This window comes from Elaeis guineensis, chromosome 1, assembly GCF_000442705.2.
Source record: "Elaeis guineensis isolate ETL-2024a chromosome 1, EG11, whole genome shotgun sequence".
Classification (NCBI taxonomy): domain Eukaryota; kingdom Viridiplantae; phylum Streptophyta; class Magnoliopsida; order Arecales; family Arecaceae; genus Elaeis; species Elaeis guineensis.
In genome coordinates this window covers 166,579,092-166,591,163 of record NC_025993.2, presented here as the reverse complement: position 1 = coordinate 166,591,163, position 12,072 = coordinate 166,579,092, and the positions used below count along the sequence as shown (strand labels likewise).

General features: G+C 37.7%; 1 protein-coding gene across 1 annotated transcript; it reads left to right on the top strand.

Annotated features, from left to right (window-relative positions):
- Positions 1 to 4,991: 4,991 nt before the first annotated feature.
- On the top strand, positions 4,992 to 7,380 carry LOC105060284 (zinc finger protein CO3). Its single transcript, XM_010943932.4, has 2 exons — positions 4,992 to 5,754; positions 6,806 to 7,380. The coding sequence occupies exons 1-2, from the start codon at positions 5,131 to 5,133 to the stop codon at positions 7,163 to 7,165; spliced, it is 984 nt and encodes a 327-aa protein (XP_010942234.1). The 5' UTR covers positions 4,992 to 5,130; the 3' UTR covers positions 7,166 to 7,380.
- Positions 7,381 to 12,072: the final 4,692 nt, after the last annotated feature.

Genomic DNA, 12,072 nt, shown 5'->3' with positions numbered 1-12,072 from the left:
TTTTTTGCCCCCTTGTCTATGATACATAATAAATTTCATGATGTTTAGTTTTAGTTGGAGCCAAATGAAGAATCTATTTTTCATAATAAATCTCTTTTTTTACTTAAATGGAGTTGGAGATTTCTCTTCTGTGGAGGAATAAACTTAAAGAATTTAAAAATCCAGTATGCTTATCATCAAGAATTGAAACTGTCTTGGAAGCCTATTAGCAGATGTTTCAAAGTGGCATGAAATTGTGAATGCCCTTCGAGCATTTTGAAAGAGGTCAAATTTCAAAACTGGAAGGGGTCAGAAGACTTCATTTTAGCTGGATGTGTGATCCTTCTCTCCAATCTATTTTGCCTGTGTTGTACAGACTTAGCTGGAGGAAAAATGGAACTGCATGTGATTTCTTTAATTTAAAAAATTCCACTTGGAAGCCGAAATAGCTTGCAGTTATTTTTTGATGCTCGGGCTCAATTTTCTCAATTATCTTCTGTTTTATCCTTGGTTTCATTGAATGAAATTGAAGACTAGATGGTTTGGAAACTAAATGCCAATGAAAATTTCTGCACATCATCTATGTATCAATGTTTGAATACAAGTAGTCTCAAGTGCAGTTTTGTAGGTAGTTCTGTGGAATTGTTTTGTTCCTCTGAAGATCAAATTGGGAGAAAATGCGAGAGATTTGCTTGGGGCGAAACTGGGCAAAAATCTTGGAGGGTGCATTTTGTGTAATCATGTATCAAAAATATTTGATCATTTATTCTCTCAATACTCCTTTTCATCAATCTGGAAGGTTGTTTGCTCCTTGATAGGTGTGCTTCACCCTCTTCACTCTTTTGAATCTGTCTCGACGGGAAGAGAAGGAATTTTTCAAAGTCTGCTCAAACAATCTTACTCATGTTGAGTGTGACTATAGCTTGGAAATGTTGGAAGGAACCGAATTCAAAAATTTTTCTTAATAAGCAATTTTTTTGTGGTAGCTATTGCTTCAACAAGTCTTATTTAATATTTGGTCATCCTTATGTATTCATAATGTCTTGTCGATTTTTGGAGATTTATGGTCCAAAGTAAAAGATCTTCCACTTGCTCTGGTAGACGATTAGAATTTCAATGAAGGAGAATTTTTTCTGTGTGCGCAGAAGACATCACCAAGATTACTTTTTTGATGAAAATCACCAACATTACTTATTGGCAGAATTCACTACATCACTGAATATCTTTTGTTGCTCTATCCTTCTGATGTTTGATATGCAGGAAGTGAATACTTTCTCAGTTCTCCTTTTCCACTCTCTCTTCAAACTTGGCTCTATAATTTCTCTCAATTGAATAAATTTTAGATGGCTAAGTCTCCCTTCATCAAAATAATAAAAAAGAAAGGGGGAGGAATCTCCTTTTTCTCCCCTCTTCCAGGTAAATATCACAGGACAACTATATGATTTTTTTGTTAAATATCATGCATAGAATTGTCAGGCCTAGCTATGGAAAAATTGACTATCGGTAGGCAATGGCTTTGCAGGTTGGAGAGGTTCGGTCTATACCATTGTTAATTTGCAGTATTTTGGATTGAGACTGCTTTAAGAATTGCAGCATATGCATGTCAGTAATATTAATCAAATTGTCACGGGAGAAACGTTTTTAGAGGCCATTCTTTTAAGGTAGCATGAAAATTCTTAACTATAAAAAGAGGCAGGGTTGGAGGGATCAAAAATTGCTTATTTTATAGAGCCATCGACCCGGCCTAGCAATATCCCTAGTATATGTTGTTGTTTGTTTAATGAAATATATTCCCTCATTTGGTTTGCGGGAAGTGAAGGGAGAAAAGTGTGATCAGAAAAATGAAAAAGCCCCCTCTTATTTGATTGAAGTTTTTAAAAGAGAAAGATTGAAAAAGATGTTCTCATAAAAATATAATTATCATATTTTATGAGAAAGAAAAATTCATGTAGGATATGAATCTTTGGCTTTTCCATGGATAAGAATCAAAAGTTTTTTTTAAAAAATATTTTTTTAAACTATAAAATAACCTAAGCTAAAATGAATATTTCCTCCATCACAATGCCTCAAATCCTCCTCCACCACAATCCAAGGCCAAACATATCCTTAACTATCATAAGTTTTTATTCACAAACAATGATAACACATAAATTTTTGTCTTATATTAGGGTATAATAGGTATTTTATATGCCTTTTCATAACGGTGGATGCTCAACTAAATATAAGTAATTTTATGATAAATTATTCTTTTATGATCAATTAAAAATATCAAAATTATTTTTTCAAGTATTATATTCTTAAAAACAGTTTCTCAGTATAAGGAAGAAAAATTTTTCCTACGAATCAAACAAGGCTGCTTGGTTATCCTAGTTTTAGGGCTTTACAATTCTTGGGCGCTAAACCCCAGTCCATCCTTGATAATGTAAGAGGTCAGTGACACGTAAAATTTACATAAGGCAATAAATTTAGTATTTGGCTTGATAGAAGAAATGCTTGAAAGAAATTTTCAATTATGCATCATGGCTTGGAGTCAAATTCCATGAAGGACGGTGTTCATGTCAATGTAAATTTTGTTAGAGACTTGCAAAAGAATTGAATATCTTAAATAGAATCACAAGAAATGTTTCGAACATTTTAGGCCTAGGATCCTAAAGCTGCACCTTTTTGGTGGACTCATTTCAAATCTGAAACTAAAGCAAGATAACCATATACTGATAATTGAAACATAAGCACAGTCATAGCTAGAAATAAAAAATCTGTTCGCTAAAATAATTGAAGGTTGGCTTTGCAATACATTAATCATCATACATTGATATTAAATTTTTCAAGGATAACATATGGATCTAGCAAAATTGGATCAAATGCTAGATATGAGTTTTTTTTTTTTTTTGGGAAAAAAAAAAAACAGAGGAACCTGGGTATAAATTAGACCTAATTTCACTTTGGAACAGATCCAATCTGGCCAAAAATTACATCTTGCACCATTTGCAGCAGTGTGATCATGCACACCATCAATTAGCGCATTCCTATGGGCCGATCATTAAATTAAAATAAATATATGCTGAATTAAATTAATGTGTATTGATGATTCACATGGCCGTGCACGTGGCGTAAGATATAATTACTTGGGCCAGGTTGGTTGTGCATCACTAGCGTCTACATCTAAAATGTCAACATGGAGATAAAAAGGTTCACACCTCTACCCCTCAGCCCACGTGATGATCACCTATCTGAATGTGAAGTTCACGTGCACCAAGTATCGACGGCCGCAGGGGATTAGGAGATGAAACGGTCGACCAAAGTACTAATAAGTAGATTCATTTTGCCACGTTGGACGAAACTTGTGTTATATAATATAAATATAAATATAATGGGTCACCTCTCAAGGTAATGGCCGGTTGGCCCAGGACCAATCACCGACTGGTGGTGGAGATTCGTTTGCTCCAGCCACGTTACCCTATCGGTCCGGACTCCTCGTTGCCATATTAAACCTGTGGCCATGAACGAAGCGCCGAGCGAAGTGTTGATTTCGTGGTTTGCTTTCATTCTCCATCTTTTTTTTTTTTTTTTTTTTTTTGAAAAAAAAGAGAGCTGAAAGCTAAAATATTAAAAGCTGTATATAGAAGTACCACTCCCAACCAATATAAGGTATCAACAAATGCTGCGTGAGCTTGATCGCCGGCAGAAATAACAAAATCATCCTTCCATGCTCAATTTCTTGAGAAGTCTGCTGTTTGATTAGCCTCACATTAGATGTGAACTAGCCTTACCACTCCTCAAGCAAATGCTGTCGTAAATAAGTTTATCATTAACAAAAGTTTAATAACTTGAATATCACAAATGTAATTAATGAGAAGGCATCATTAATCCCACATCGATTATGAGTCAAATAAAATTTCAATGTGTACAATCCGAAGAGCTCCACAGTCAGTCGAAACGGACTTCGACTTCCTATCGGAGTGCCATTATTGAATCAAACGAAACTCCGATGTGTACAGTCCGAGAAACTCCACTGTCAGTCGAGATGGACTTCGAGCCCCTATCTGGGATGCCATTATTGCAGATAAGGGTTCGATCTGTTACGTGAGATATTGTCCGTTCTGATCCATAAGTATCATGATTTTATTCTTTAAAAGACGTTTTACGTGGAAAGAATTTTTTTCTCTTTATAAGCGCAAGTCTTCCTTGACTCACAATCAATATGGAACTATTGGTACTCTCTACATTATTAGAATCACAATATTTTTTATTGAGCCAATGAAGTTTGAAAAAAAAAAAAAAATCATTGTATACAAGTATTTCAAAAGTTAGACTAGTTGGAAAGTTGTTGGTGACAGCTATTCCTTGGGAGGAGAAGATGAAATCCAAGATGATATAACAATGGTTGCGACCAACAACAATGTCTCATGCCGGGACACCATTGCGATTTTAGTAAGCAGCATGATATCTCCAATGCGGCAGATTGGCCCAAGAGACCCTGTATCTTCTGGACAGGTATGCTACCCCATGCAATTGCCTCCACGGCACTTTAAATTGCAAAAGAATAGTGGTGATGACTGGTAGAGAACCTCACCCCCTACAGTCTACCGTAGTCCATGATGTGCCTTTAATTTTTCCTCCGTGTCCCTGCTTGCCTCCCAGATAACAGGAGGCAGCACATGAGACCAGCAAGCGACGTTTTCAAGTCCTGCGAGAGAAGGCGGTGCTTTCGATTCCGAAAGGCACCGCTTGGCGAATCCCCTCCCAATAAATAAATGATTCTAAAAGCCCAAAGGGGACAGCCTCCTGGGGACCGTCACAGAAATCCGAAAGGAAGGCTGGTCCATCCAATTATTTCTCCCTTTTGGGACCTACTTGTTCCGCCACTCAGCCAATAACCACTCCTCCATTCAACCTCTGGGCCCACTCAGAACCATAGCCAGCCACAAGATAAGGGACCAGCCCCTCTCACCCGCTCAATTTCTGTCACGTGTCAGCAAGCGGATTCTCCCCTACCTCGCTGCCATCAGACGCACACCATAAACCAAAGAAGCCAATGCAAGCAAGATGTGCTTTTCTTCGTAGAGAAAACAGAGGAAGAAGATCCCACACCGACCACCAAAAAAAAGAAACAATAAAAAACGTATTTCTCCCGATCATTTTACTGTTTTCATGAATGATATGCTGAAGGTGGAGGGAGATTCGGTTGGCAACGGCTGGGCCCCGCCGGCGTGCGAGTCGTGTCGGTCGGCGCCGTGCGCGGTGTACTGCCGGGCCGATGCGGCGGCGCTGTGCACCGCCTGCGACGCCGACATCCACTCCGCCAACCTGCTCGCCCGCCGCCACCACCGTGTCCCCGTCCTCCCTGCCTCGGCCGCCGGCTTCGTCGTCCGGCCCAGCCTCAACCATTACAGCCATGTCGGCGGGCCGGATGGGGCTGACAAGCCCGAGACCGAGCTCCTTGGGGAAGAGGAGGAGGAGGACGACGACGATGACGACGACGTAGTGTCATGGCTGCTCCATGATCCCTTGATGAACAGCAATCAGAGTGGTAATGGTCTGTTCGGCGACGAGGGTGATGGGTTTCTGGACCTCAATGAGTACAATTCGGGTGCTGAGAAGCAGAGCGTGAGTCAGAAGCAGCACCAGTTGGATTACAACCATGGAAAGGGTGAGAAGAGCGAGTATTTGGTGCCCAATGGACAGCAGCAGCATAGCTTTCAGATGGAGATGGAGTATGAAGCCTCTAAAGCTGGGTTCGGAGACTTCGGTTGCGCTGCTTCACTTAGTCACAGCGTGAGTTAATTCTATTGAGCCCTTCCATATCCTGCTGGCTTGTTTCCGAATCATACCTCTACGTATAGTTTAAATCTTCAAGAAATTTCTCTCTTTCTTCTATTCTCCTTTTCTGATTAGTTGGTGTTTATATTCAGATGTGGCTGACTTTTTGTTTATTGTGGTATTTTGCAACTCACAGAGCATCTAGAATGATGGAATTATCCTTAAAATTGAATTGTTCAACAGTTTTGTGGTAAGAAGTGTATACCAAGCATTGGCTCCCAGAAAAATAAATTCTGAACTTAATGGATCCACACTCAAATGGTTCATCCATATTTTTCAAAAGGATCTGGTTCTTTAAATCTATCCTCTATATGATAAGATATTAGTGATTTCTCTTCCATATGAGTACTCTGTTCATGGTTATGTGATTCGTTATGGTTTCTGCATCTCTCTTTATCCTCTTGGATTTCATCTTGTTTGGTGTTCTTTCATTTTCTCTAGGTCTGGAAAAGTCGATTTTTTCTGTGACTTTAATAATTATTTCTACAAGTCTCAATTCAATGATCCTTTTACTACTCTTTTTGTTTTTTTTTTTTATGAGCTGAGAATTTTTTCATTATGAATTCAATAATAATTTTGTCTGGGCTTACAAAAACAATTACTCTTCCGAGAACTGGTAATCTAAGAAAAAGCTATAATAGTCACTTTTGTTGCCATCGATCTTCTGATGTGTGAATGAACATTGGATATTTGATCTCAAATACACAAGGGTATGAATATTTTCTCTTTGACAGATCTTTTTCATAATCTCCCCTCTGTAGTAATTTTTTGTAAGACTAAAGCATGCAGTATTTGTACAAGTTTTTGTGCATTTAATGATGTTGATCTCTTGTGCTTTGTACTTGAAAAAAAAAAAAAAAAATGAAAGAATCACTTGAGAAAAGAATGAGGGACTAACTTTTACTTTAAGAGCTCTCCTCTCTTTCCATTTTGATTATTGTAATGGAGGAACAAAACTATCTGCTAGGTTGACGAAATCTTTCTCTTCTGATCTGAAAAAAATCAGCTTTCCTTGTCATCAATGGAAGCAAGCATGGTATCAGACACGACTATGGCAGATATCTCAAACTCTCACCTTCAACCTTCCAAAGGGACCATAGACCTCTTCTCGGGCCCTCCTCTTCAAATGCCTCCCCAATTTACTCCCATGGAAAGAGAAGCCAAGGTTCTTAGATACAGGGAGAAGAGGAAGACTAGGAAATTTGAGAAGACAATTAGATATGCATCAAGAAAGGCATATGCTGAAACCCGGCCTCGAATTAAAGGCCGTTTTGCTAAGAGATCAGATGTAGAACTTGAAGTGGATCAGTTGTTTTCTACCACCATGATGACAGACTCTAGCTATGGCATTGTCCCTTCATTCTAGTTCTTCTGTCAAAATTATTGTCATATGAGAGAATTCATGAGCTGTTTCACTGTTTTTTTTTTTTCCTTTTTGTCTATAATTAGGAGTTAAAGGTATAAAATCTAGTGGAACTTTGCTGTAAGCCTGTTGATTAATATAAAGACATGGGAACTGCAAAGAATTATTAGTGGCTTTGTAACCATTTCTGTTCTGAATTATAACTATCTTTTGGTTCATGTTTCTGTTTCCTCCGTGGTCCTACTTTTCTTCTTTCCCGTCTTCCTTCTCTCTCTTCCTTCTTTTCTGTTAGATGCGAGGGTGTCCTCCCATCTGCCCTGTAATATTCATTGCCTTAATGAAATGTTGTGCGGTATTTCCACCTTTCCTCTCAGAAAAAGAAAAAATTTCTTGTGGTTCATGTCAGTCTTTTATGTGATCGATTTGGAGAGCTCACATCTCAGCAGCAAAATTGATCTCTTTAGACCTGGTAATTTCCTAGATGAGTCATGCCTGCAATTTATGGATGCACAAGCATTGTAAACGGAAACAATGAAGTTTTCCCTCGTAGGAGAATATCTTCCGCCGGGAGAACCTGGTGACGTATATTTTTCTCATCATCTATATAATTGAATAATTTCTTGTACGGCTAATGGTTACCTTCAGCATCAAGCCCCTATCTTGTATATTTTGCTATATGTGGCTTCTTAAATCTTTATAAATTGAGGTAAGTATCAATGTTATAATTGTGAGGATCCATATGATAGTGTGTTTAGTCCTATATCTATTATGTATGGAATAAATTTTGAATATTTATACAGATTTAAGATAAATAACATCTTCCGACTAACTTTTTAGAGTAAAATTTTAAGTGGTGACAAATAGAATTGAAGCGGATCCAACCCATTGTCTATGTGGATCAGGAGATACTGCAACATGGGTTCATGAAAACTGATCATAGATCGATCGTGGTACTTATGATTAAATTTTAATGGATTTAAACTCTTAACTTAGCAATAATGCTAGGGCTTAAATGAGGAGAACATATGAGGACTCATGTCGTGTATGTTTAATTCCATGTTGGCTATGTACTAATTAGATCTTAAATATTTATACAGAATTAAGGATTAAAAAATCTCAATAGCATCTTTTGGCTAATTTTTTTAAGTCAGATCCTAAGTTGTGACAATAATAACATACAAAATTCTCTTATAACTCTTGATCATATGGTGCTGAAGTCATAACTCTGAGCTACGTTGGATCATTACATCCCTTTGGCCCCTCCAACTCCATGGACCCAATCCCAAAGTTTGATGCTTAAAATTACATTCTGCATTCTTTTGTAATGCCATCTCCATCTTAGCAGCAACTAATTACACCAAAAGTTTCTCTATCTTTTCAATGTTCCGTTGGTATTCCAAGTGTTTCTTTTCCGTGGTTCCAATCAGTCATTTCTTATTATTCCTTTTATCTGTATGAAAGTGGTACCTGGAACCTAAAGGTAATCCATAGGTAGATTGCCACTGGCTACAAGTGGATTGCCATTCGTTGAGCATCTCTAACTTTTTTTTTTTTCTGTGCAAATTAAACCACCTTCAAATCACCCAATCAAATCTTAGTTATTCTTTGAAGAACACTTTATTTGTCGAGTTCAATATCTTTGCATCTAACTGCTAACTGGCAGCCTTCGAGGATTTGGAAGATCTCTCTCTCTCTCTCTCTCTCTGAATGAACTATGACGTTCTAGTTAATTTTATGCTATCCCCTAGAGGACAACTTTTGGTCCGCAGCTGCCACAATCATTCCTTCTCAAGCAAATTCTCAATGGCCTAGATTTGATGAAGAATGGTCTGTGAAGCCCTTCTTAAGAAATTTAGCATTGGATCCTTTTTTTCGGGATGTCTATGTTTTTGTTTAGTTGAGGCCCTTTTTCTTTTGCACACAACTAGACCTCTTTCTGTACCCATTTAGATGCAGTTTTGTGCTATTTATACAAGGATGAGGATTCAACGTAGTAGGATTTTGCTATGATGTTTCTTTATAATATTTTATCAGATAGTATTTTTAAGATATTTTATTTCCTTCTCTCTCCCATCTGCCCCACCCCCACGCTGCCCCTGCTTTCCGATGCATGTGCCCCTCCTCTCGCGACCGTGCCGCCTCCCTATGGCTCTTTCTTTCTTCTTCTCCATTGCACCACCCTCCCATCCTCTCTTCTTTCTTTTTCTCCGTCGTAGGCCCCCCTCTCTTCTTTCTTCTTTTCCACCACACCCCCTCCTCTCTTCTTTCTTCTTCTCCGATGCACCCCTCCTCTCTTTTCTTTCGTTTTCTCCATTGCACCCCCATCTCTCTTCTTTCTTCTTCTCCACCGCCCATCAGTGCTCCCCTGCTTGTGCGGCTCTACCACCATGCCCCCCCTCCCTCGCCCACAGCACCCCAGCCAACCCTCGATGGGTCCTCCACCCACTAGTTCTCCACCCTTCATCCACGACGCCCCTAGTGTGCCTCCCTCCATCAGATCCTCTACCACCATCCCTCCTAGCTTGTCTGCCTTTCGAGGTGACAACTAAGAATTTTGAAAAAAAAATATCATCCTTTATAACATCGAAACAATCTTAATTTTTGAAATATTTACCGCACCAACTATATACATAGGCCCCTCATTCAGTTGAAATTTAAATAGCCCATATTAAATCCGACGATCAAAAATAGATAAAAAATGAAAAGACTAAAATATCTTTTGGAGCACTGTAGCAAAATCCAACATAATATGATTATATATTAAGATGAAAGTTTGGATATAAATTTTTGGTCAACATGGACTAAAGGAAATAAATGTCAATTTTCTGTGTTTTCCACCCTTCCGCATATTTTATCCAACTTAACAAGGATTTCAGTCTTTTGACAGAATCGCTTCAAAGAGAGTCTTTTTATAGTAGCAACTAGTCGAAGACCCGCGCATTGCGCAGGATCAGATATACGAAAAAAAATTTTCTTCTAGATCTGATCAACTTGAAAAAAAATTATATATAAATAATAAAATAATATTCATTCAAATTCTTAAGTCACTTCATATTTTCAACTACCTATATAAATAGGTTTTAATTGTAAGAATATAATGATACCAAATATTAATAATATAATTTAATATGAAGATGTGTTCTTTTCAGGTGGCACAATAAACTCATTTGAAAAGCTGAATTGGCAACACTCCAATGTTCCTTCACAGAATATTGTTATATATATATATATATATATATATATATATATATATATATATATATATATATATATATATATATATATATATATATATATATATATATATATATATATATATATATATAGTGAAGAGGAATTGAGCCTCATTCAGTTCATTTCCTATAAGGAATTGAGCCTCACTCAGTTCATTTCCTATAACACTTCGATCATCAAATAATTTTCCTGAACTCCTTGAGCCCAGGCTTCTAGGGTGGTCCACGCGTATCATCACTGGCCTTCATCCTTGGTTCTTAATGATTCCGGAACTTAAGACTTGCTCCTTCAAGTACTAGGATGCCATGTGTAGATGAGATAATTTCAATGAAGCAATTATATCATCCAAGCGAGCCATTTCAGTGAAGCAATTCTCTTATCCAAGCTGAGCCATTTGTGCAGCCTCAAATGGTTCCTTTCCAATCCTTTGTCGCCCATCAGCTCAACAAGATATTTAGCTCTCAACACCAAAAAAAAAAGGATGCTCTTTCTATTGATTGGTAAACTTTGATTCCCTTATTCCAACTTCTAATCAATCTTTTGGCTCACTGTAAATTTCTCTGAGATATTTATGCCAGGAATCAAGAGCTGATAAATAGTTAGAGACCTAGCCAGGATGATTAGAACCTAAAGTTGATCAACAAGTGAAAAGCTATTGGTGTGACTAAGATGAAGAATCCAATCAAGTGACCATCATCTCGTGGTGCGCGCACATCTACGTGCACCGCATCAATTTAACTGTCGTCCTCATGCTCTTCGAAAAAACTGTCGTCCTCATCAAAAGAAGAGAAATAAACTTCAAGTAGTGGGAGAAAACTCACATTTCTAATAACTATGGACATGCCATAACAAATCATGTTGCTTGTTCTCTTTCTCTGTCTCTCTCAAAATTATAAAAATAAAAATAAAAAATCTTTCTGCTCGCAATTATTTCATTATTCCATGTTCAATTTATTAGTACTTTTTTTTTTTAGGTAGACTCAATTTATTAGTACGTGAAGCACGCCAAATATATTCGGTTTCTACATCATCTTGTTTTGCAACAACTTATGAATTAATGCTTAAATGATTTTTTTCACTAGTATTGCTTTCCCCGGTTAACCTCGTTGAACGTGTCTCCATGAATCAGACCTGGACTGCAAGCCTGCAACACACTAGAGGTTCCAAAGCTGTCAAAATTTACATGTCATTATATCGAGATGTTTCTCTTCGGAGACATCCGATAAAAAAAAAGTTAGATCGAGATGTTTTATATTGGCTTTGGGCACAATTTCCGTCCATCAATGCCTATCCACAAGGGTGTAATGCATCAAATTTTCGTGTCTGCTGCAATCGGCCATCAAGTTGCAGTTACCTTTTAAAACCATGGTAATTGCTTCCATATGCCGTCTCAACAAAGTGAAAATGACCATGCCCAAGCATGATCGGATACATGGATAGAGGGGATGCGCTGTCATGGAAATCCTACACCGAAGTTAAAATTTGTTTGTGGATGTCTAGAGGGATGATCATTATCCAATTTCAAGTAATTATTTGGATTTTAAAAAAATGCTGAACTAGCATACATACAACCCTCACAAACTATGGTATAAATTAAATAAATTGAAGTTTTAACAATCATTGCTGAAGATAAAGGCCACGTATCCAAGTGGTGGACCCTCTTATAGGCCTGCCAA